At 44.1% G+C, this 25,586-nt stretch overlaps 1 protein-coding gene, 1 long non-coding RNA gene and 2 other non-coding genes across 8 annotated transcripts; 2 read left to right on the top strand and 2 right to left on the bottom strand.

Moving 5' to 3' along the window:
* The first annotated feature begins 466 nt into the window (after nt 1-466).
* On the top strand, nt 467-14,029 carry LOC139077442 (uncharacterized). 4 transcript variants are annotated; one of them, XR_011529983.1, is made up of 5 exons: nt 467-1,765; nt 1,981-2,028; nt 4,648-4,885; nt 12,406-12,542; nt 13,736-14,029. It is a non-coding gene; the product is annotated as an uncharacterized lncRNA (long non-coding RNA). The 4 variants fall into 4 exon arrangements; XR_011529982.1 differs by having other exon boundaries at nt 12,406-14,029; XR_011529981.1 differs by lacking the exon at nt 1,981-2,028 and having other exon boundaries at nt 468-1,765.
* TRNAL-CAA (transfer RNA leucine (anticodon CAA)) lies at nt 719-824 on the bottom strand. The gene is made up of 2 exons: nt 787-824; nt 719-764 (listed from the first exon to the last, which is right to left on the bottom strand). It is a non-coding gene; the product is annotated as a tRNA-Leu (tRNA).
* On the bottom strand, nt 6,762-25,262 carry TRIM27 (tripartite motif containing 27). 2 transcript variants are annotated; one of them, XM_070585157.1, is made up of 9 exons: nt 24,479-25,247; nt 24,171-24,239; nt 23,190-23,285; nt 19,952-20,182; nt 13,650-13,672; nt 11,648-11,763; nt 11,487-11,519; nt 10,496-10,522; nt 6,762-8,427 (listed from the first exon to the last, which is right to left on the bottom strand). In XM_070585157.1, exons 1-9 carry the CDS (start codon nt 24,896-24,898, stop codon nt 7,832-7,834), a joined length of 1,611 nt encoding a protein of 536 aa, XP_070441258.1. In that variant the 5' UTR covers nt 24,899-25,247; the 3' UTR covers nt 6,762-7,831. The 2 variants fall into 2 exon arrangements, with proteins under 2 accessions (XP_070441258.1, XP_070441260.1); XM_070585159.1 differs by lacking the exon at nt 24,171-24,239 and having other exon boundaries at nt 24,479-25,262.
* LOC139077556 (U6 spliceosomal RNA) lies at nt 17,342-17,448 on the top strand. Its single transcript, XR_011530178.1, has one exon. It is a non-coding gene; the product is annotated as a U6 spliceosomal RNA (small nuclear RNA).
* Nucleotides 25,263-25,586: the final 324 nt, after the last annotated feature.

Here is a 25,586-nt window from a genome sequence, read left to right on the forward strand (position 1 = left end):
TAAATACATATATGCAAGTTCAGAGAAAGTAGAATTGTAAGAAATACGATAAAATATTGATGGTGGTTACATTTGGAGGAGGAAAGTATAGCTTTCATATTTTATTCAGGAGTTAAAATGGTACTCAATTTTGACAGAGGAGACAAAACAATAATTATCAGATGCCAACGTGAGTGCGAATGTGCATAATTTACAAAGGAAGTGTTCGAGAACTAGTCCCATGACTTTTGAAAACGCAGAAGAGGGCAGAGGATCTGTGCAGGGTTTATTTAGAGACGGCACTGCCGTGGGCCAGCCGGGGAGCGGGATTGGTGGGACAGTAATACCGGAAGCATTCAGGGAGGGCCCGGGTCCGGGACAAAGCGAGTGACCCGAGTGAAGGAGCAGAGAAGGCACCCGGCCACCGCCCGCATTCTCCTCAAGCACCACAGGAGCGGGAACTACCCAGGTGCACAATTTTGCGGTTTCGAGGTTATCTCCCGATGCCTCAGCGTCATTAGCCTCTAGTAATCTCGGCTCTTAAGTGTCTTTGCCTCAAATCGTGAGGCTTCGAAGAAATATCGCGATGCTTCCGCTTTTAATCTTTTCGACAGCAGTCCCTGTGAGAAAATTTTAAAAGTCAGTTTTTAGCATCATGAGTTGGTAAATTGTTTATGCGTACTGTTCAGGTGGGTACAGTATTTGTTTTGGAAATTAGGGGAGAAAAAAAAAAAGGATGTGTCAGAAGTGGGATTCGAACCCACGCCTCCATTCGGAGACCAGAATCCCCAGCGCGGGGAAGCGAAGCTTGAGTCTGGCGCCTTAGACCACTCGGCCATCCTGACACCCTGCGAGAAGCGGGTGATTTTTTCGGTAAAATAGATACCCAGAAGCAGCGGCTCTGTGACGTACGCTCGAGGAAGTGTTGATGTCAGTGTTGCCGGGTAACGGCCGGAGAGGGAAAAAGGCGCCTGTGGATTGAAGAGGAAGAATTTCGCGGGCGGAGAAAAAATGTTTATGCATAAAACTGGACACACTTCTCTCGGGGACCTTACAACTGTCATCCCCATCTCGCGAAGGGAGTGCAAACACTTCCTGGGCCCAGACGGCCCATATTTCGGGAAGGAAGGAAAGGAAAGAAAGAATATCGTTTTGCCTGGGTCGCTCCGTCGGTCCTCCAGCCTCTAATCCTCATCGAAATCTTGAGTGTGGTTAGCCTCGCTCTGGGGTTTCTTTCTTTTGGAGATAGTGAGGAACAACAACGAATCTAAAAAAAGACCCCGATTCAGTGGCATGGCCCCCTCGATCTCTATTTAGGTTCCTTTTCGTCCCCAGAACTGCCTTGCCACTCCTTGGGCAGTTTCTTTTGGGCTCCGAAAGCAACAGCTGGGGACAGCCTGGGGAAGTCCGTGTAGGGTCGACGGCTCCCGCCGGGGCGGGCGGGACAAGCCAGTGTCTGCTCCGGGGGTCTGACCCGTCCCGGGTCCAGAGAACCCCCTGGAGGGACCCGCTGGCCTCCCCACCTTCCCAGTCTCGCTCAGACGTTCCAAATTAAAAGTCTCCGTGGCGTCCATTGCCGGGGCGGGCATGACTGGCAGTTATTTTTAAGGGAGATGGCGGGGTGAGAATCAGGGGGACGAGCTGCATCTTTACAGCTTTCTCAGCTTTGCGCAAAGTAATCTGAGTTGTGGTCTGCAAGGCCCGAGGTCACATATTACAATGAAGACTTGAGACTAAACAATAAGAACTTATTCCTCCAACGAGACTGAGAGCTTTCAGGGGTCAGGTAAACTGTGCTAAAATAACCTTTGTAGGCCCAGGGCGGCACCCGGCATGCATGGTAGGAGCTCAATAAATGTATTTGACTCGTTTCAACTGTTGGATTTTGGGCTAAGTTTAGAGAGTAGAAACATACACTTGTAAATTTTAAATAGATTTTGTCCAGATAGGTTATTTTCTGTACTTATTAACACACAAAGGTTTTCTTTTTTCTTTCTCTAGGGCAAAGGTTAGAGCTCTTTTCTGCATGAAGAGAAACAATTTGTTTCGGTATGCCCTAGCTTAGATTTCCAGACTTCCTTGGTTTCATAGCTTACTTTTGATAGTTAAAGAGAAAACGGGGAGTGAGAAGTACAGGGAACAATGGTTTCCTAATTTCCTTCCCTCCAAGATATGAGATTTGCTATATTTTCTGTCATATACTATAGTTCTATTTGAAGAAAGTTTCAGAAGTGATTCCTGACATGACAATTGTAACCTCTTCAAAATTTATTTTTTCCCCTAATTGTAAAGTACTGCAGATATCCCATATCAAACAAGTGTTGTTGAACATTAGATTATTTCTAATTTTTCATTTTCATGAGCAATGCTCTAAAGAACATCCTTGTGTAAATATTTTCAAATATCCGTAATTATTTCCTTAAATTTCGGTAAGTGGGATCACTAGATCAAAGTTTATTCAGCTCTTGATATATACTGTCCAACTGCCTACCAAAAAATTTAAAACAATTTAGATATCACAAACCTAACCAATAGAATACGATTAAACCTCAACAACAAAACATTTTAATGGGTGAAAAATGGTAAGGTATTGTTATACAGCTTTATGAGTGAGGATCAACATTCATGTTTAAAGGATTTTTGTCTTTCTTCCTCAGTAAATTGCTTACCAAGTTTTTATTGCAGTGTTTATCTTTCCTCATTGATTTGAAAACATTAAATAAAAGAGAACCCCTTGTGATAGTTTCTATTTACCAAGAACCCAGGCCTATCCTTGACTAACAAGAATCCCACTAAGTCCCTTAAACATTTAGTCAATTTCCATCTCATAGAAACTATGAGCTATGAAGTTAACCAAGTTCCCAGATCAATCTTTGAAAACCAAACTGTGGCCCACATTTAGTGTCCTTGGGATGTTTTGTCCCGTTTATGTCTCTTTCTTCCTTTATGGCATGCTAAATTCCTGGCATCTTTATTTTGTTTTAAATGGATTGAACTCCTTTCTCCAAAAGGTTATGTATAATTAAATATGTAAATATTTTTACTATTTACTTACAATATTTATTGTACAATAGGACTCCCCAGAGGCCATTCTACACTTTTATGAAAACATCTTCTACAAAAGGGATTTTTAAAGGTCCAAAAATTTAAGAGTGGAGGCTAAAAAGAAAACAAGCTGACACTGGTGGTCTATCCCAATTTAAAAAACAGGATTTAATTATCAACCTTGAATCTCTTGACTGGTTCATGTGAAGCTCATTAAAACATCTGATTCTCTGATTTCAAGTCCAAGATTTACTTTAGAATACAGGGGTAGGGGTGGAAAATTGAGATGAGGCTATATTTGAAGTGGGATTGACCACTGATAGTTGTTGGGAGATGGTATGAGAGGGTTCACTGTGTATTTCTGTCATTTTTGTGTGTGCTTAGAGGTTTCCATAGTGAAGAGTTCACTACAGAGGGGGAAAATCACTCATAATCTCATCAAAAGCATGTGTTACTATTTTGGTATATCTCTTTCCAGTTCTTAAAAAAAAGCATAGGTTGAAAACCGTGAAATCTCTCTACACTAGAAGTTAATATCTTCTCTTTTTCTATTATATTCTTCTTGTGTATCACAAACCCCAAACTGGGTTTGGCCATCATATCCCATACTATTATCCAGGCAAATTATGTATGCCCTCTGAATGAGAAATCTGGGAAAGAGATATGAGTGTACTTCAAAAAGGTTACCTTCAAATGCCTTGGTTTCATTTCAAACTTCAAATGCAAAATTAAGCAAATTCAGATCTGAGAAATTTAAACTTTCTCTCCAATAAGGAAAAAGGAATGTATCTGGGGCAATACTGTCACAGTGAAGTATTGGTTACACCCTTTGAAATCGAAGCTCCTTCATTAAGATCCTAGCAAAGCCTGTTCCCCTACAATAATCTACACTGGTTTGGTTGGCCTTTCTCATTATTCTTTGCAGACACCTTACACAGGAGGAATTCCTGGGTTAAAGGAGGTGCAAAGGTTTAGTGATTTAATTACACAAGTCAAAATTTATTGCAGGCCTGAGTGAGTGGTTCCCAGCCTTTCAGCTTCAAGAAAAAGGGCACTAAGGAAGAAATGAAGACCTAGGATTTCAGCTTCCTGTCACACCACCGTGGTACACACGGAGGTCTCCCACAGCACTGTTTCACTTACCCACAAATCGTCTTTTCTGCTCTCTACTTCTTTTTCATGTTATGTTTTTTCACCTCTTATTTGACTTTATGAACTTTTCCAAGGACAGAAGCTACATTCTCTCAATTCACCTCAGGAGCCAAGTTCAGCTGGGGCACCAACACTAGTTAATTGTATATTTCAAAGAATCATTGTCTTTCATTTGTGAAGAAGAGGCAACCCGCCCACCACCAGTACACTAAGAACTTTTTGAGTTTTGTTTTTTATTTTGCTGGGAGATGTGTGATTTCCATCTATACTCTTTGGCTGGGATCACAGATAACCTAAGGCATTAACAAATGGCTCATTTACTGTATGCCAACTATTTGCTCTTAATTTCATAGTGCCTTTAAGTGTTAGGCAGTTATTTATCATGAGTATTCTCTATCTTCTCAATTGTACATCCAGGAGGGCAGAGGCCATGTTCACTTTCTTTTTATTTTTTGAACCTGTCTCTTCCAGTCCTTGTCTACTCTTGGGGAAGATGTTCTTCTTTGCCGGTCAGGCCAGTTTCAGGAAAAAACAGCAGCAAAAGAACTGGAGAATGAGGAGTTGTTGAAGCCTCAATACGTAGTTAAGAACTGCAGATATTCTGAGGAAAGAACCAGAGGAGCCAAAGGAATGCTACTGTGTCCCATGTCTGCTTTAAGGGGTTCAAATCCTGATTTGATGAATTCAAATGTTGCTTACCTTTCTGCAGGTGAGTAAATTTAGCATTGTTTACAAGTTCATGTAACTCATCCAAAATGGCAGGTTTTCAAAAATTTAAATATATATGAACCCACCACCCACAAGAACCAGAAGATAACCAATAACACGTATCAACCTATGCCCTCCTCCTCTATCCCATCCTTCCCCACATCCCACTGGTAACCATGATCCTTTTGTTCATATTATGAAAAGGGTATCATAAGGTATATAGTCTTCTGAGACTTTTTTCACTCAGCATTGTTAGTAAAATTCACCATGTAGTACATCCCCATTCAAATTGGAAGTCACTTTGTTGATTCCAACAAGGTTGCTTATCATTGCTCCAGCTGCTGCTGCTGTTAATAAAAATGCATTAAGATGGGGGACCAGCCTGGTGGCATAGTGGTTAAGTTCACGTGCTCTGCTTCTATGGCCAGGGGCTCGTAGGTTCGGATCCTGGGCGCAGACCTAGCACCACTCGTCAAGCCATGCTGTGGCGGCATTGTACATAAAATAGAGGATTGGCACAGATGTTAGTTCAGGGACAATCTTTCTCACACAAAAAAAAGCATCCAGAGGCTGCTTGTTCCTAAAGCACTGGGTCTCCTGGGGATAAAGTAGACCCAGTGTGAGACCCTCTAAGCCTGGAGACAGCTCCATCACTCCAGCAACAAGGACCAACTGTCCATCCCAGGGGCACATTTTCTTGGACTGTACAAGCAAGGTGCTCTCTTTGTGGGCCCTTATTCTCCTTGCCCCAATGGGCTAAGTTAAGTGAAACTGCAATGTGACTTTGATTGGGTTTCTTCACCCAATTTTCTAGTTGCAGATCCTTAAGTCTAGACTAGATAGTTAAAGGTAGGTATCCCAGGTCAATGGACTGGCATTCCAAGACTTCCAGTCTCTGCTCTGCCTTGCCATATGGGAAATCATAAGCCATGTACATTTTGGGGCAGGATATGGTATACGTGGTCAGGTGTTCCACCTCAGTTTGAATCATGGCTCTGCTGCTTCCAAGCTGTGCACTTTGGATAAATCATTTACCTTCTGTGCTTTGGTTCTCTCATCTGTAAAGCAAGGGCACTAGTACCCACTTTGTAGGGTGCTATGAACATTAAATTAAATAAGCTATTGTGCATAAAGCACTTCATACTATGTGCCAAGCACTGCTCTATGTCTGTGTTAGTACTATTTTACGTAATATATGTATGTCATCACATGTATTTATATCTAAGAGTATCCAGCAAAAGCTAACCTAGCCTCAGGGAAGTCCCTCTCTATAGCTCCTGGTTATATTATTCCCCTTAAAACCTAATAAATAAATGAATTAATTCGGACACGATATCACCAATTCATGATTTTCACCACAGAACCTCAATGCCAGGTACAGGACTAAGTATAGATCATAAAATCTCATCTTCTAAGGCCATGTCCAGAAGCAGAAAAGATCCAAATCCCTGGGAATGGAGCTGTTCTCACAGCCTGATTTTCATTTCTCAGCACGTGGCAACCTCTGTACAACCAAGGGCTTAGGCTGGTGATTCTGGGTTGGGAAGCAAGCTCTGGGCCCTCTGATCTATGCCGAGCATTGCTGCATTACCCCACTGCCAGTTAGAAAAAGGACTTGAGAGAACACTTTCCTAATAAAGTTACAGGATTAATCAATACAGAGCTATAGGCTGTGGACGTCCAACACTACTTTCTTGGCCCCATTAGAAAGTAGTGACATGGTATCGAGAAAGTAGTCTTATTGTCCAGTTGGAAGTAAAATATTGGCCAGAATGGGATTCTCGACCCATGAGGAAATCAAACACCATTAACCATTTCCCCTCTCCTCCAACATCTATGAACCCAAACCTACTAAGACCCGGAAAACAACAACAATGTAAACAACATCCATACTCACTTTATTTTCAAACAGAGGGGCATGTACCCAAAGAGAAGCAGGACTAAGAACCATCACAAGAGCTTGCTCAAAGTAATCTGCCTTAGCCTTCTGACTTCAGAATGCCTAGTGATCCAAAGGCCATGGGAATGGAACTGCCCCTTGATGGTACACGCATTAGGAAGGTCAATTCCCTCATCCTCAAATAAGATGGATTAAAGGAGGCAAAAAGTCAATGAATCCCTGGAATTCTGCCCCAGAATCCTTCCAGGGATGGTGTATGACTGACTGTCAGTCCACAAATGGAGTGGGAGCGTATCTAGGGACAAGGGATGGTGTTGGGCAGAAAATTATCCTGGATGGTATGCATCCAGCACCAAGATACACCTTTCATTAGAATGAAGGGAGCTGACAAAGCCCTCAGCAAAGAGCACATTGATTAGAACATTATCTCATAACAGAGGTGGGGCCATTTCCCACCATTATTGGAAAATAACTGTAACTAATCAAAACACATATAGGCTTCTTTAATGGAGTTAATAAAACTATGGCAGATTGGGAATCAGGGGGGAGGTACTATTCCCAGAAGGAAAAACTGGGATAAAGGGAGCCATGCTGACAGGGCCTTGTAGTTCCACTCTAGGTTCTTAGAAAGAAGCCCCAGTCCAGAAATGACAGCAAATACCCATGATGACTATGTGGGGCTGAACCATAGGAAGCCAGGCTGAACCAAGGTGTTAAGTATCTTGAATGGCTCTCCAAATCCAAAGATTATCCATATTCCTTATCCCCTCCAGTAATGTGTGTAACACCAAAAAGTGTGAAAACACTGGAGGTGGAATCTGGTTTTTATTTCTGGGTAAATCTTGATACTTCTCATTACATCTCACAATTTTCATGGGAAGGGAGAGGATGGCAGAGAACATGGACATCCTGTCTCCACTGTAGTGGCATGGAAAGTGGTAAGGATATCCAGCTGTGATGGACAGGAAGTGGCAGGCAAGGCAACAAGATGCCTTATGCCTGGGGTAGGAGAATGGCCAACAGCCCTTTTGGCCTGAGTTCACCTCTTCAAGGGGAGGTCTCCATGGAGTGACCATGATTCCCAACATGGCCAGAAAACCCATCAATCCCACTCATGGGGCAGATGATCAGAGGAGCTGCGCTCTTCCCTCCCGAGTAACTCAGACTGAAGTAGGGCCGGACAGGCCCACAAAAGGTAGCATGAGAGAAAGTAAAGGTGTGACACCTCTCTGTCACGTTGTAGAAAGAGACCTCGCCAGCATCATAGTCCAAGAAAATCCCTACCCGCTGGAGAGGGGTCCGCAGGGGAAGGGCAGTCATTGGGGAGGTAAGAGCCCAGTATTCTTTCCCATACCACAAGGACACTGCCCAGAATCCATTCTGGGGGGCTGAGGTTACTCCACCTTTTCTGCACACCGAGTCTTCACAGACACCTATGGTCCACTTGGCTTTATCTCCCACCTCTACCTCCCAATAATGTCTCCCAGCGATGAAGCATGGAGAGCCCAAGACACAGGGAAACAGATTGAACCGCTCAGGGTTGTCGGGCAGGTCTTGCTGGAGGTAACTGTACCGCACTTGGCGCAGATTATCAGAGAGGATCAGGCTGGGGTAGGCCGTGTCTGGGTCCAGAGTCACATCCACTGCAAAGACAAAGAGGGAAAGAGGAGGGAAAGAGGAGGGTCAGCCAAGGGCCAGAAGAGCCCACTCTAGAACATCCAGCTTTTCTCCTACCTCCTTAACAAGAGTAAGAGCTCCCCAATATGGGCTGCATTCATCTTATGATGAAATACATCCTGAAATTGACATTCCAAAAATTACTGTTTGGATTAGCTGGTTACCTTTTTTAGGCAGGATATATTGAAAGTACTGAAATTCTGCCTCTATTTGCTTTCTTTCACATCTTATGCTACAATATCCATTATAAACTGAATTTGAGGTTGTCTTACATGTGTCCAATCCCTTAATCTGAAAGCCTCAGGAGCTGGAAGTTTCACAGAATTCAGACTATCATAGAATTTAGGCAGGCAGGGTGTAGCACAGCACTCTATAATCAAGTATCAATAGATGTGCGGTGAAAACACATGAATTGGTTCACACAGGATATGTTACATGGGATAAAGACTCTAAACAGTCTCACATAAATTCAGAGTTTTAGGATTTAGGAACTGTAGATAGACTTTGGGAACATATACCAATTTGACCACCATTCAAATCACTCTTTTATATCCTCCATTCCATGGGATCTTTACTCAACACAACAAACCCTATTCATCTTCTTCTAATGTCCAGTGCAAGACCCACATCTTCCTCAAAAAGTAGTTGTTAACTAGCCCAAGCCATTACACTAGCCCTCTCTTAAATCCAAAACTGTGTATCACCCATGTCATGTATTCCAGTATTTGTATTACAGCAACTAGCAATCACGTGGTGTTTTCCTGCTTTAAAAGCACTGATATATATTCTCTCATTTGCTCTTCACATCTTGTTCATGAGGAAGAGTCCCAAACGTTATCCCTCCAACCCAAAGCTCAGGCAGGCTAAATGACTCCCACCAAAGGTTCACCACAGGCAACTGGTAGAAGTGATGCTCCGTTCTTGGTTCAAAAATCTGTCACAACAGTTGCCCATCTTTTTCTCTTATCAAGATTATATCTCATACCTTCAACCAGACACTAAACTCCAAGGGTAGTACAGTGTCTTATGCTCTTTTCTTCCCCCTACACTACCCTGTACACTGTTAGACAGTGAGGACATAAGCAAGATATTCAATTAGCATTTGTTGAAAGAATTAAATATGGATTACAGCCAGTGGACACCAATGAAAGAAGACCTGTTGTGGGGCCAGCCCCGTGGCCTAGCGGTTAAAGTTCTGTGCGCTCCGCTTCGGCGGCCCGGGTTCGCAGGTTCGGATCCCGGGTGCAGACCTACTCCACTCATCAGTCATGCTGTGGAGGCATCCCACATACAAAGTAGAGGAAGATTGGCACAGATGTTAGCTCAGGGCTAATGTTCCTCAAGCAAAAAAAAAAAGAGGAGGATTGGCAATGGATGTTAGCTCAGGATGAATCTTCTTCACACACACACAAAAAAAGACCTGTTGTATGTAGAATCTCTCTCTTCACGAAGAGGACTCCATGCAACAGAAGGTGGTCATGTGACTATGGAAAGTACACATCTCAGATTCAAGTACCTCTGGGATCACAGACTTACCCAGTGTCTCTGAACCTTAGGTGAAGGTGAGGGTCAAGGAGAAGGGGAGTTTCAGGCCTCGCCCTGAGGCACAGAGATGCAATGACACAAGATTCCCTGACTCTCCCTGGCACTCAGCAAAAGACTTGAGTTCAATCAATCTTTTTGGAAGGATGACTCTTTCTGAAAACCACACACTGCTCCCACGGCAGAGCTGTGTACTAACAGTGTTGTACTTTTTGGGAACTGCTGTTTCCACTCTATAAACCTTCACAGCACCTGAGCTTGATTTCCTCCTATTTCAAAGGTCCATGGCTCCAACTCTGAGGCATTTTAAGAGGCAAAGATATTATAAACACACAGAAAGAACCAATGCTTTTTTTGGTTGCTGTTTATCATTTTTACACATGTAACCTAAAGGATTCAAATTTAGGCAATATCCAAAATCATTCACAGTGGTAGCTAGTTCATAAGGATTTTTACACCTTTTCCCATACGTTTTTGTCTCTTCTCACCTACCTGAGTATAATTGAGCCTCTCTCAATTCTGAAAGAACAAAAGAGAAAAGAAGTTATGGAAATCATATGAGTATTTCCAGGAAATACCTAACTGAGGGAGCTTTAGTTAGAGTCATCATAAAACAGAGATCTCCATTAGACATCCCAGAACCCGTCATCAGCCATGCACTGATTTCTTCATACAGTGTATCATGCCATCATCCAGGCAAGAGCTTTAAGGGAAGAGGAATTGGGAACTTTGGGTAGAAGGATAACCACATGTCTGAGATTGGTAGCATATGACATCAAATGGAGCCAAAATCAAGGATTCCACCCTTCAGTGGGCCAGCTGGCTCTGCAGGAGGAAACACGGTTCCAAGTCTACATCATACACAACTCTTGGCTTCTGTAAGCCACCTCTATTGTAGGCACTGGGTGGCTCAAGTGACACCCACTACCATGCTAGGGCAAACAAGACCATTCACTTAAAAGGCACTTTACAGTCGACAGAGCATTTTCACAGATATGTTCTCAGTGAGCCTTTTCAGTGGCAGGAGAAGAGAAGGAAAATAAATGAGCGCCAGATCAAGGAAATTCATGTCTGAACTAACACTTCTGGTATTATCCATGGCATTAAGTGGAGTTTCTCTCTACTTGTTCTGCTTGTGTAGGACACGTGAGTGTCCCCTAAATATGTTGCTAAATGCCAAGAAAAGTATGTATCTGAAAAAATACAATGCAAATACAGTTTTAGCATACATACCACAGAAAATTATCAGAGATTATCCCCATAATCAGACTAAGAACTGAGTGCCTTTAGTTAAAAAGACTTCAAATTGAAACAAGAGGCTCTTAACTGAAAAAATGAACAAAACAAAAAGGAAGATATAAACTATGAGGGAAGGCTGGCCAGGGGGTACCACCCTTTTCCCATTTTCCCACACTTTTAATGCAGATGTTCATCTTCCCAGGAAAACCTCAACATCAAAAACCGATTAAGCAGATAAATTTACCTTGGATTTTCTCCATATCTGACTGCATTTTTTCTAAGGGGAGAAAAGAAGATATTCAGTTTGCATCCCACTATCTGCCTGGAAAATATATTCTCTCAGGCAATACACAGATATTCAGAGTATAATCCATTTCCCCTCATGGATCCCTCTTTTCACATTACCTGTGAACTGCTTCAGACTCTCGGTCAAGAACAGACACTTTTGGGCAAAAATGTGGATCTTCTCTTGCAGATCTGGAGGTGTGATCCAGGGCTCAGGGATCCTGATTCTTTCAGCTCTAAGTTTAAAAAAAAAACATGAGTGAATCTGTCTCCCAACTCTACCACCTTCCAGGGGCCAGGACAAAGCCTGGGCTAAACTGGCCAATACAGGTAGACAGTCTTTAAAAGCAGCCACTACAGCTTTTACCCTATTCTCCTCCTGGACTAGGATTCTCTAGACTAGAACAAAGGAGACATCTTACTCATTTTCATATCCCCCACAGCACCTAGCTCATGGCTTTCCAAATGGTATGTCCTTAAAAAGGTTTACTGAATTAAATTGACTATAAGGCTGACCTTGCCAGAAAGCAAGATTCCATGACAAAGTCCTTGATATTTATGGTGGGCAACGACCCAGAATCCTCGGGTTCCCAAAATGGTGAGAACGATATCTTCAGACAGATAGGTACTCTCTGGACAATACCCAATTACCTACCCCTGTCATGCAGTCAATGGCAAAAACAGATTGCTAGTTGCCTACCCAACACCCCTTCTCCCATCTTCCAAATTTTACTGGGTTCATGGCTGCCCAGTCTACATGTGACCCTGTGACTGAGTTATGGCCAATGAGAAGAAAGAAGTATCTCATAGTAATTGGGAAATCTGCTTAAAAAAGAATGTGATGTGACTTATCTCCTTGTTGCTGGTTGGCATTCTAGCAACTACCTTGGACTCTAAGAAGGAGGACCATATCTCAGAGACGGCAGAAGAGTGAACGGAAAGAAACCTGAGAGGCTGATGACCACTGGAGCCCCCATACCAGTCCTGGGCTACCTACTTACACATTTCTTATATGGTGATAAAAATTTTTATTATGTTTAAGCCTGAAGCCAATGAAGTTTTGGGTTTCCCATATCATATAGCCAAACCCAACCCTTAATGACACAAAATGCTAGGATCTGCAGGATCTATCTCCTGATGTTAGGTCAGACCAGACTAGTGTCAAAAAGTAAAAGCAGCAAGTAAAGGCAGCAACTGCTGGGGTCATCTGGTGGGACTAGCACAAGCTCCAATTCATTTCCCTCCCAGGGGCGCTCAACACAAGAATTGTGTCAACACAGTTCTATCCACATAGCCCTCCTAGCCAACCTACCCCATGTAAGAGGGCCCCCTCATCTCCTCAAATGTTCCCACATAGTCAAGCTGTATTTCCTCTAGCGGGTTTTCACCATTCAGGATTTTAATCAGCTTCAAAGTTTAGCTCCCTCAAACTTTGCTAGTTGCCTACCCAACACCACCAAACGCCGGTGGGCACTCCTGGACCAAACATGTTCCCAAGGCTTATCCCGTTTGCCTTTGCCATCTGCCCTGCAAACACAACTTAGCCTTGGCTTCTTGCCCACTCTGAGCTCTCCCTGCTCTGCCATGTCCCAACTCCCAGGGAACTCTTCCTCACTTTCTATCTGATGATACAGTAGAGAAATAAAGAGAACAGCCAGGATCCAGGTAACTCATCGCTAATTCTACAACTCTAAGCTGGTCACACTTCTCTTAGGCCATGCTTTCCCCATTACAGAAAAAGAGAGAGAGAGAGAGAAGAGAGAAAGGATTCCGAAATGCTTTAGAAGCAATAACCCTAAGATACCCTTGCACTTTGCCCAAGTCCCTGTAAGTCTCCACCTTCTCCATAGAAGTGTCCTCGTAAATCACCAGCATCCTCCCAAATGAGGCCCCTACTCCACCCCCTCATCCTCACACTTTTAAGTAACTCCTGAGTTTTACTGAGAAGAGCTGTGGTCTGTCTAGCTCTTTGCACACTAGTGACTCAGTTCAGGGACAAGCAGATATGTGTCAATCTGTTAAGATGTCCATCTCAAGCTGTGGGCTGCTTTCAGGATTTATAAGTATGAGGGAAATAGTCTTCCCGTGCTTGATTTAACACTGAGGAGAGAGAAAACTGTACCTGCTCAATGTGTCCCCGATGTCCTACAAGAGAGAGGAAAAGGATAACCATGAGAAGTCATTCATAACTTCAGTTTTCTTTCACAGAAGTTGGCAGAAAACCCACCTATGGGCTGGCCCTCCTGGGAGAAACCAGGGAGACAAGGAACACAACTCACAGTCAAGGAGCTAAAAATCAGACAGAGGAACTGGGATGCACACTGTTTGGTACATGAGCACTTCCCATGTCCTCCTGGACTATTAGTCAAGGATCTCGTGACTTCAACTTTACTAGCTCAAGCATCCCACCGTTGGAACACAACTGCATATTTGTCTAGCTTGCTTTCTTTGACTTTTTACTGTGAAATAATTTCAAATACACAGAAAATCTGCTAGTACAAAGAGCTCCTGTATACTCTTTTCCCAGACTTACCAGATGATTATAAACATACTGATCTTCAGAATCATGAGAGATCCTTGTTTACATTATATTCCTTTACCCCTTTAGACTTCTGTGTGGGTTTCCTAAGAACAAGTACATTTTCTTACATAACTACAGTGCAGTTATCAAACTCAGGAAGTTAAACATTGATACATTTATCTAACCCACAGTCCAGATTCTAATTTAATCAACTGTCTTAATAATGTTCTTTACAGCTAGTCCCCTCCCTCCTCAGGTAATCCAGGATCCTTCATTGCAGTTAGTTATCATGACATGTATCTTTAACCTGCCACAGTTCCTTAGCATTGATTTGTCTTTCGTGACACTGATATTGGCCTAATACAGGCTAGTTATTTTATAGAATGTCCCTCCATTTGGGTTTGTCAGATATTCCCCTCAAGCCCTCCTGATTAAATTCAGGCTGTATCATCTTTGACTAGTTTATGTTGTGTCCTCCTAAAGGTACATGATATTCCCCTGCCACTTAGTGGTGATATTTTGATCACTATATAGCTACTATTTTTCCTTTTATAATTAATAATTAGCCTAAAAGTGATACTTTGAAATTATGTTAATATTCTAATTGTTATCAAACTTCCCCCCTTAGATTTCACATCCATCGATAATTATTGTCGGAATTAATTTTTACAATAATGGTTGCCAAATGGTTATTTTTACTTATTTATTTTTTTAAATTATTTTTCCTTTTTCTCCCAAAGCCCCCCAGTACATAGTTGTCTATTATTTTTTTTAGTTGTGGGTCCTTCTAGTTGTGGCATGTGGGATGCCACCTCAGCATGGCTTGATGAGCAGTGCCATGTCTGCACCCAGGATTTGAACTGGCAAAACCCTTGGCTGCCGAAGCAGAGCATGCAAACTTAACCACTCAGCCATGGAGGCAGCTCCTTAAATGGTTATTTTCTAACTTCAAAATTCCTCCCATATTACTTAGTCAACATTCTATTAGAAGGACAAATTCTGTCTTCTTACTTACTATTTGTACGGACTCATGGATTCTTATTCAATGAATTGTAATTTTCTGGTTTATACTTGCAGTGTTGCCTTTGGAAAAATAAGCAGATACATGTATTTTCCAACTATCTCTTTTCTTACACAGAAAGTAGTATACTTTATATTTTGCACTTTGGTTTTTTCACTTAACAATATATCCTGCAAACCACACTATATCCTTTCATAAGTATCTTCCTTATTCTTTTTTACAGTTGCATAGCATTCCATTCCATGTGGGTGCACGTGCATAACTGATTTAACTAATCTTCTAGGCTTGGAAGTTGAGTTGTTTCCAATATTTTGCAATTATAAACAAATGTTACATTTGTAACATCAAGTAACCTTGCGCATAGCTATTTTTGTACATATTTTCATACTCAGGAATTATCTTCAAGGTAAATTCCTAGAAGGATTCTTGGTCAAAGTCTAACTGCATATGTAGTTTTGTTAAATACTGCCAAATGATTTGCATTCTCACTAAGATTGTCTCTTCCATATCTTTGCTAACAGTGCATTGAATTAGGAAAATTTTGCTATTTTCTTAGAGGATATTTTAGTGTGCTTTTAACCTGCATCTCTTATTATTAAAAGAAGATAAGTACAATAGAACTTTTTTCACAAGTTCATGGTCCAATTTTATATTTCTTTTGCAACTTGTTTGTTCATGTCTTTTTTTTTTTTTTTAGGAAGATCAGCCCTGAGCTAACATCTGCTGCCAATCCTCCTCTTTTTGCTGAAGCAGACTGGCCCTGAGCTAACATCTGTGCCCATCTTCCTCCACCTTATATGTGGGACGCCTGCCACAGCACAGCTTGATGAGTGGTGCCATGTCTGCACTCCGGATCCAAATCGGCAGACCCTGGGCCACCAAGGCAGAAATGTGCAAATTCAACCGCTGCACCACCAGGCTGGCCCCAGTGTTCATGTCTTTTGATCATTTGTCTACAGAATGTCTTTTCCCTCCTCTCAATTTTTAAAAGTTCTTGATATATTATTTCTATTAGCGATATTTGTTGCAATATGTTCTTTGAATTTGACAGTGGTCTTCTGACTGGTTACAATGTGGTTGTGTTCTTTCCTTTAACTGCTTTAATTATACAAGCTTTGTAATATGTCTTAACATCTAATAGGGCCAGTTCCTACCTCATAGCTCTTCTTTCTCAGTGTTGCCTAGCTATTCTTATGTGCTTATTTTTCTATCTGAACTTTACTATCAATTTGTCTGGCTCCAGAAAAAAAATGTGTTGTATTTTTAATTGGGATTGCATTTAAGTTTATAAATTAACTTATGAAGAACTGACACCCTGACGATGTTGAGATGTCTAAGAACAAGGGATGTCTTTTTCTTAGCTCAAGCCTATTTTGTATCTTTCAGAAGCGTTTTATAATTGTCTCCTCACAGGCTTTCATACATTTCTTATAAGTTTATTTAAGTTTCCTAGGCATTTTATCTTCTTTTTTTTTTTTTTTGTAACTGGAAATGAGGTATTCTTTTCTAATATGTCTTCCAGTGGCTGTTATCTGTGCAAACAAAGGCTGCTCATCTCTGTATGCTAATCTTATATCCTACTGCCTTGCTGAATTCTTTAATTACTTTCATCACTGATGCTTTATTTTACAATTATGTATCATATCTTCTCCAAATAAGATCAACTTCTTTTCTAACTCTTATGCTTGTAATCGTTTTCTCATATCTAACTAAATTGGTTAAACCTCCAATACAATGTAAACAGAGGTAGACAATAGTGGGCATCGTGGCCTGATCCTCATCTCAGTGAGAATGCCTCCAATATTTCCCCAGTAAGTAAGATTCAGCTTGCTTTTCGAATGACTTCCACCATAACCACTCTTTGATAATGATCAAGACCCTCTCCCCCACGGAGTCAATGAGCTCTCTTCCTTTCCCCACTTTCCTCATCATCCAGTTTTGATTTCATTGTCCACCTGCTCAAACGTACTCTTGCAAATACTTTCTACCTTAAAAAAAAATGTTTTGGGGCCAGCCTGGTGGTGCAGTGGTTAAGTTCGCAGATTCCGCTTCGGGAGCCAGGGTTTGGATCCTTGGTACGGACCTATGCACCGCTTGTCAAGCCATGCTGTGGTAGGCATCCCACATACAAAGTAGAGAAAGATGGGCACAGATGTTAGCTCAGGGCCAGCCTTCCTCAGCAAAAAGAGGAGGATTGGCGGCAGATGTTAACTCAGGGCTAATCTTCCTCAAAAAAAAAAAAAAAATCAAATAATAAGTTTTAAAACCTCTACTACTCACTTTGGCAACAGATATTCTCAAATTGGAACCATGTATGGATGTTTAGCACGGCCCCTGCACACAGATAATGCATCAATTGGTGAAGCATTTCATATTGTTAATGGTCTTAGCCACGCTATTTACAAAATAGCCAAAAGGTAGAAACAAACCAAATGTCCATCAACCCATGAATGTATAAACAAAATGTGGTATATATCCACACAATGGAGTATTATTCAGCCGTAAAAAAATGAAGTTCTGATATGTGCTACAACAAGGATAAACCTTGAAAAAAGTATGCCAAGTGAAAGCAGCCAGACACAAAAAGGCCACATATTGTATAAGTCCACTTATATCAAATATCCAGAACAGGTAAACCCAGAGACACATAGCAGATTAGTGATTGCCAGCAGGTAGAAAAGAATAAAGAGTGACTGTTAATGGGTCTGAAGTCTCCTTTTGAGGTGATGAAAGTGTTCTGGAACTACATAGCTATGATGGTTGCACTGAGTTGCACACTTCGAAATGGTTGAAATGGTGAATGTATGTTATGTATATTTTATCACAATTAAAAAAACAAGAAATGAAACAAAAACATCAAGTCCATCTTGCAAAGCCCTAATCCTGGATGAGCCCAACTACCTGTTTTCCCTGTGCCTGCACCAGAGCACTCATGGCCTGAGAAAACAAAGCAGATGTGAAAGTCACACAACAGGGCAGACCGGTCCCAGTGTAAACTGACATTCACTGACCATTCCTACGATGTCTCACGAACCAACTGGCTTTCCCACACTCTTTGAAACAATAATGTCAGAACTTTCCCATGTTCTTCAAAGCTCATATTTTCCCTAACCCCTGCTCAAAGGCAGCAGACGATCCTGCTTTCCAACTTTAAACGAGAACAAAAGCCACGAGGTTTTGCTACCACACCTCACAACCTGCCTGCATCTACCTTCCCCCACCCTCCTTTCTTCCCATACAACAGAGGATCTTCCAAAAGTAACTCCAGCACACATGCCTTAGTTCCCTTTCCTTCTGCCTTCTCAGGAACAGCACGTTAGTGATTAGCTCAACATTCTTACAGCTTCAGTGATTTTCCTCACCTGGATCCTTACAACACAGGCTCTCCTCCCACATAGTCTTATAAAATATGTTTAGCCAGTTTCTTTAAGCATCCCCTCCCCATGAAGGCCCACAATGCTACCTCATCTCCAAGGATTTTCTTACATCTCCTCCACAGACTTACTTCTTGAAATAGTCATCTACTCTTGAAATCTCCATTCACCCTACCCAGTCACAACTCTCACCAACGTGGCTTCTGCCTGAATTGTTCCACTGTGGCCATTCTACTTAAGGTCATCAATGATGCCCATGTTTTAAACTAAATGGATATCAGCCCTCATATTATTTCATCGCAACTGCATAAGACTCTGTTGTCTACTCCCTTCTTCCTGAAACATTCTTCCTTCCTGCTCACATTCTGCCTCTCTGGTCAACTGTTCCTTTTGCAAGCTCTTCCTTCTCTCCTTGGCAATTAAATATTGGCGTTCATTAAGGCTTAAAACTAGGCCTTCTTCTCATTAGTCTAAAGCAGGAGTCGGTAAACTTTTTCTCAAAAGGCCAGACAGTAAATATTTTCAGTGTTATGGGCCATACAGTTGCTGTTGTAACTACTCAACTCTGCTGTCGTAGTGGAGACGTAACGATAGGTAATATATAACGAATGAGCATGGCTATGTTCCAACAAAAATGTATGGACAACGAAATTTGAATTTTATATAATTTCATGTATCATGAAATAACATTCTTCTGAATGTTAACATTTTTTCCTAACCATTTAAAACTGTAAAAACCATACTTAGCTCACAAGACCCACAGAAAAAGGTGTTGGGCCATAATTTGCTGACTCTTGCCCTATCCCATCTTCCCTTTTTTAATGGTACTTATACTTGTTTGTCCACTTCTTTATTGTCTGATCTTGACATTAGGAGATAAATTTCAGGAGAGCTTATTCACCACTTAATCCCAGTGCCTAGAATGGTGCCTGACCCAGAACACACAATTCATATGCACCGAATGAACAAATGACAGACAGGCCGTAGCTCATTCCCTGTGGTCTTGCCGGGTGAGATCTACTGCAGCTTAACCACCTGCACTAGCAAGGTGAAATCACAGGACTGCTTGGGCTGACAGCTCCTGCTCAGTGCTTGCTGTTTCGTGGCTATGGTAAAGCACATGTATGTGTTAAAGCTACAGTATCCTGAAGTGAAGAGCGTCTTTAAATGGCATGTGGGCCAAATTCCTCATTTCATAATGAGCAAATGAGGCCCAGAGAGGTCAAGAGCCTTGCCTGTGATCACACCATTTGTCAGTGCAGGACAGGCCTGGACATTAGGTTTTCCCTTTGCCCTTTCCATGAGTCAACACAACTGACTGATCCAAGTCATGTCAACCAGAGCTTCTAGTGTACATGTTTTCCCTCCAAATTGCCAAATAGAGAGCTTGGCAAGTCCCTGGTTCTCCCACAGAGTTAACAAGGGAGTAGGGCCCTGGACACTTCCTGGCAAAGAGAGAAAGGAGGCTTTTTAGCAGAAGCATCCTGACAGGGCACTCTAAGCCTTACCTGCAGGAGCTCCCTGGTGGGCTGCTGCTGCTTCTCTTCTAGCTGGGCAATCAGGCTGCTGAGGTGGGAGATGTTGCAGGAGAACTGGGTGATGGCGCCATTGATGCTGTTGTAGATGGCCAAGTCCAGCTCCTCCAGGCGGGCCAGGAGGCGATACTCATGCTCCTTCAAGGAGTGATACAGCTGCTCAAACTCCCAAACAATCTTCTCCCTCTCCATCTGGGTCAGGCTCTGTGCAGATGACAGGGAAGGGCAGTGAAACGAGGAGACTCACTTCTAGAGCCTTTCACATCCCCTCCCCTGACTACCCACCAAAAGACTTCATCATTTCACCCCAGTGTACTCAAACAAGCACCTTTTCCACTCACTCATTTTTTCCAGTCATTAGTGACTGGATATATAATGGCCAGGAACTAAATTACCCTAGCGATAATTAAGACATGGTCTCCGCCTTCAAAGAACTCAGTCAAAGTGAGAGGTTCATGTGATACATGTAATCATGGATGGATAATTAAGGATAAGGTGACAGCCTGCAGAGGGAGAAGCTGGTACATCCTTCACAGAAGCAATGTTCAGAGTCTTGCAGGATGAACAGGAGTTCACCATGACTTCAAAGAGCAGGTCAGCTTTCCAAGCAGAAGAAATGTCATGGGCAAAGGAGTGGGGAGACAAGACAAACGGTTCTGTTTGGCTGCAGCACATGAGTGCTGAGGGAAGTGGCCAGAAAAGGTAAGAAGAGATCAGAGCAGATCTTGCCTGGCAGGCTAATGGGCAAGGACTTTATTGCAACTGGGAGCAACAAAAGACTGTCACACACAGAAGTGACACGGTCAGGTCAGCTATGTGCTCTGTGGAGGATGGTCTGGAACACTTAAGCAGAATTTCTACAGCAATCCTCGCGTAATAACTTTCACCAGTTCCCTTAGGCAATTCACATGTAACCCACAGCCTCTATCTGGCCTTCAAAGGTGTTCATCAACTGCCCTATCCCACTGGCTTTGGGCGTGGTTCCCTCTTGGAGCAGATTTGCTTGCCAAAGCTTGTCTGCCCCTTCCTTCTGTACCCCACCTCCCACTGACCGGATTCTATTAACACTTTGTACTAAACAAAGGGTCAGCAAACTCCCTTGGAGTAAAGCTTTATTGGGACATAGCCACACCTATCATTTACACATTGTTCCTCGCTGCTTTTGAGCTACAAGAGCAGAGTTGAGTAATTGTGACAGAGATGATATGGGCCAAAAAACCACAAATATTTACTATCTGGTCCTTTACAGAAAGTTTGCTGACACTTGTTCCAAACTCATCTCCTCCTGAGAACCTTCCCCAACTAACCATCCCTCTAACCACCCTTCTTAAGCGTTTACTGTGCAACATAGTGATGCACACATACCTTGATTTGTAAATCCTTTTCATAAGCTCATACTTCTCAGCTGGGTAAGTCTTTCAAAGGTATAAACGATACAATATAATCTTAGAAATGGAAAATTAAAGCTGAAAGAGATCTTAAACATCAACTAATTTGGTGTTTCTCAATGGCGGTGCTGCTGGCACCCTGGTAGGGAGAATTCTGCCTGGCATGGGACTGTTTCTTGCATTGCAGGACATTCAGCAGCCCTGCCCCACCCTCCCCAATCAATTGATTCCTCAAGTGACAACCAAAGAAACACCCACACACCATTGGAGGGGAGGAGAGAGTGGTGCTAGCCTTGCTGAAGAACCACAAATTTAGTCCAACCTACCCACTTCGCAGATGAGGAAACCGAGGCCCAGAGAGGCTGTATTACCCTCTCTATCTATCCAAGTGGCTAGTGTCAGAGCCAAGAAGTATGTCAGGTGCCCTGATTCTGAGAGAAAGGCTGTCTCCCTTCTTTGACAATCTTCCCACAGAGGATACAGTTGTGCATAATGGTCTGAGTCCATTCAGGGTCACTGAGAAGATTCTCCATCCATCAGATCTATTTTCAAGCAAGGGGATCTGACGTCACAGCAGGTTGTGTGAGCAGAACAAGTGGTGGGATCTGAGGGCATCACGGGAATAAGTTCCACGTCCCAAAGTTCTTGACTACACTCTGGCCAGAACTGAGAAAATTTCTCACAAGACAATGCTAGTCTAAGAGTTTGCTTTTTAGATGCAAATACCTCTAATGGGTAGGAATTTGTAGTATTTTATTTATTGTTCAAAAAATGATGCTTAAAAACCTAGGTGGTGAAGATATAAGTATTATGTTATAAAAGCCTCTGCGCTTTTTGGTTTTTTGAAACAAAACTCCCAAATGTACCTATCATAAATTAGTACATCAGCCACTTGCTAAGGCCTTAGGAAACTAGAGGAAGGGAACAAAGCAAGAAGTTCAGAACTAGGGGCCGGCCCCATGGCCAAGTGGTTAAGTTTTTTGTTTTTTTTTGAGGAAGATTAGCCCTGAGCTAACTGCTGCCAATCTTCCTCTTTTTGCTAAGTAAGACTGGCCCTGAGCTAACATCCGTGCCCATCTTCCTCTATTTTATATATGTGGGATGCCTACCACAGCATGGCTTTTTGCCAAGCAGTGCCATGTCCGCACCCAGGATCCGAACTGGCAAACCCTGGGCCACCGAAGTGAAATGTGCACACTTAACAGTTGCACCACCAGGCCGGCCCCCAAGTCGTTAAGTTTGTACGCTCTGCTTCGACAGCCCAGGGTTTCACCAGTTTGAGTCCTGGGCAGGGACATGGCACCGCTCATCAGGCCATGCTGAGGTGGCATCCCACATGCCACAACTAGAAGGACCCACAACTAAAAATACACAACTATGTATGGGGGGCTTTGAGAGAAAAAGGAAAAATAAAAAAGACAAAAAAAAAAGTTCAGAACTCAAGTGTCGTTAAGAAAGCTAACACTCCACTGAGAAGCAACAGCAGGACTTATGCAAAGCCACTGTCAGCAACTGTCTGCAGAATGGTACCAAAGGAGGCTAACTGTATCCAAGAATTATACCTATATCAGCTCTGATCTACACAAAGCTAGCAGGTTAAATTTTTGATAGGTCAGATCTCCAGGGGTTCCAATCGTGATCTTCTATCCTTTCCCCAAAAATGTGGGAATCCCTTCGTTCTCCAAGTGAGTTCCCAACTGCCATATGGGGTTGTTCTACCTGCCCCAAGAAGTTCTAGGTGACCTGGCTGGAGAAGGTTAAGGGAAGTAACAGCCTCATAAAGAAGGAGTGACCAGCAATCTGTGAATTCCAATGACCCTTACCAAGAGTTCAGCTCGTGCCTGCTCCCCCTGTGCCCGACGCCTCTTCTTTAAGTCTTTCACTCGTTTTAGGTGGTCCAGCTGGTTATGGATTTGCTCCTGAGAACAAAAACAGTTAAGCAGTTCAAGATTAGGCAGACCCTAACATTAGCATGGCTATTCTGCTTATCACACATGCAACTCACATGTCAAGTCGGTGGTTAGAGCTTGTCCCTGGACCACACTGTTATCACCAGAGCACAGGGGGCACTACACCTCTCCTTTGGCAGTTAGTGTGTATCTTAAACAGTGGGTCACCTACTTGCCCTTGGAAGGATACTGTGCGGCTTAGTGGAAAGATGATTGGACTAGGAAGCTTAAAGCTAAGTTGTAGCTCTTCCACAGAGGCATAGTGAAAAACTGACTTATTTTCCTCATATGTGACATGGGCAAACACCACCTTCCCAACTCCTCAAGGATTATCATCAGTGTGAGTAAACTAATACATGAGAAAGCATGGTAAAAGTTAAGTTTACTAATTAGGCATGAATGTACTCACACTTAAACATGTACATATTCCCGCAGCCCTCAAATATCTAAATAGCACCACATCACGCACTCTTTGAATGTTGCCTTACAACTGTTTCATATTGAATACTTTGTTTCCACGTTATTGCTTAGCTGGGCGAGTCTGTTGGTCCAACAGTTCACAAAGAGCTCCACACATTTTATTTCACTTAATCTTCACAATAACTATTTTATCTCCTATGAGTTTCAGAGCGGTTAAATGACTCAAACAGGAAAGAGCTCTGTTCTTTCCGTGAGCTTCCAGAACAGGATGGAGAACAGGGAAGTACCGAGGAAATGCTTATAGACTAGGTGATGAGCATCTGCTTGATGTGTATACAGACAGTTGCGGTGCGAGTGTGTTTTGTCTGAGATCTAGGAGCCAACAGGAGTAAGAGAGTCTCTGTATCTTGTCGATGTGTACGTGGTTTTACTCACATCTTTTATACAGTCAAAGGGGTCTCCAGGGGCCGTCTTTATGCATAATGTGCTCGTGAGCCGGCAAACCTAGGGGCACATAAGGAGAGTGGGGGTGGGGAGACTTCTGGCTTCCTCATCAGCTACAGGTTTTCCTCCCAAATCTGAGTGCCGAGGCTCTGGAGCGGACAGAGAGGAAATGACGGCTGGGAACCACACGTCCGGCTCAGCCATTTTCTAGGCGGAAAAAAGGAAGCCCCTTTGGCTCGCTCTTCCCTTTGTCCGACTCGCGCTCCTGCCCCTCCCCGGCCCGCGCGCCCGGCCCTCACCTTGAAGCCCTCCACCGCCTCCTCGAGCGGCAGCACGCTGTGGCCGCGGTGCTCGCGGGAGCGGTCGCACACCACGCAGATGGGCATCTGGTCCTCCTCGCAGTACAGCTTCAGGGGCTCGCGGTGTTTCTCGCACACGCCCATCTCGCCTCCGGGCCCCGACGGCCGCTCGGTGCGCAACTGCTTCACCAGCTGGGTCACGTTGGCCAGGTGCCGGTTGGGCCGCATGTGCCGCTGCGGGAAGGTCTCCCGGCACTGCGGGCACGACACGTTGGTCTCCGCCGCGCCCCAGCAGCGGGCGAGGCAAGCGCAACAGATGTTGTGGCCGCAGTCGAGCATCATGGGCTCGGCAAAGTACTGCAGGCACACGGGGCAGGTGGTCTCCTGCTGCAAGCACTCGGCCACGCTCCCAGAGGCCATGGCGCGGGCCCGCGGGGGCGCACGGGCATGGGCCCCGACGCCCAGCTCTGAGCGGAGCCCAACTCTGCCGCGCTCCCTCCCGTTCGCTGCTTCCGGGCGGCGCCGGGAGGCGAGCGGCGCTGACGGAGGGCGGCGCCTCCCGGGCCCGGATCCCAGACGCGCCCGCGCGCTCGAACCGGGCAGCGGGGCCCGGCCGAGGGAGCGTGGGGACCCCGCGGCCCCGCCGAGCGCAGCGGCTGCGCGAAGGAGGCTCCGCCGCTCGGGCTCGCGGAGCCGGGCGCTCGGGGCGCGCAAGACAACGTGGCCGCCGCCGAGCGGATCCCGGCGGCCGCGCAGACCCCACCCCGGCGCGAGCGGAAGGGGCGGCTCGGGGGGCGGGGCTTGGCCCGGGCCTCCCGCGCGCCGCCGGGTTTACTGGCTTCTGGTCCCTTAGTGTTTCCTCCCCCGGAGGACGGTGGCGGCCCGGTCATCCGCCCTTGGGCAGAATGCTCGGAGCACGAGCCGCGGGAGCGGTGTAGGAGGCAGGCGGTGTCCGCGGGGCGCGGCGGTGACAGGGTAGCCCCTGCCTGCGCGCTCCCAGCCCACCGCCGAGTTTCGGCGGCCCTGGACCGCTAGTCTTTTGTTGGGTTTCCTGTCAGGTGCCTAGGCCTTGGCCAGACGAGAGAAAGGTGGCTTTGTGTTGCTATGG

Source organism: Equus przewalskii, chromosome 19 (genome assembly GCF_037783145.1).
Source record: "Equus przewalskii isolate Varuska chromosome 19, EquPr2, whole genome shotgun sequence".
Taxonomy (NCBI): domain Eukaryota; kingdom Metazoa; phylum Chordata; class Mammalia; order Perissodactyla; family Equidae; genus Equus; species Equus przewalskii.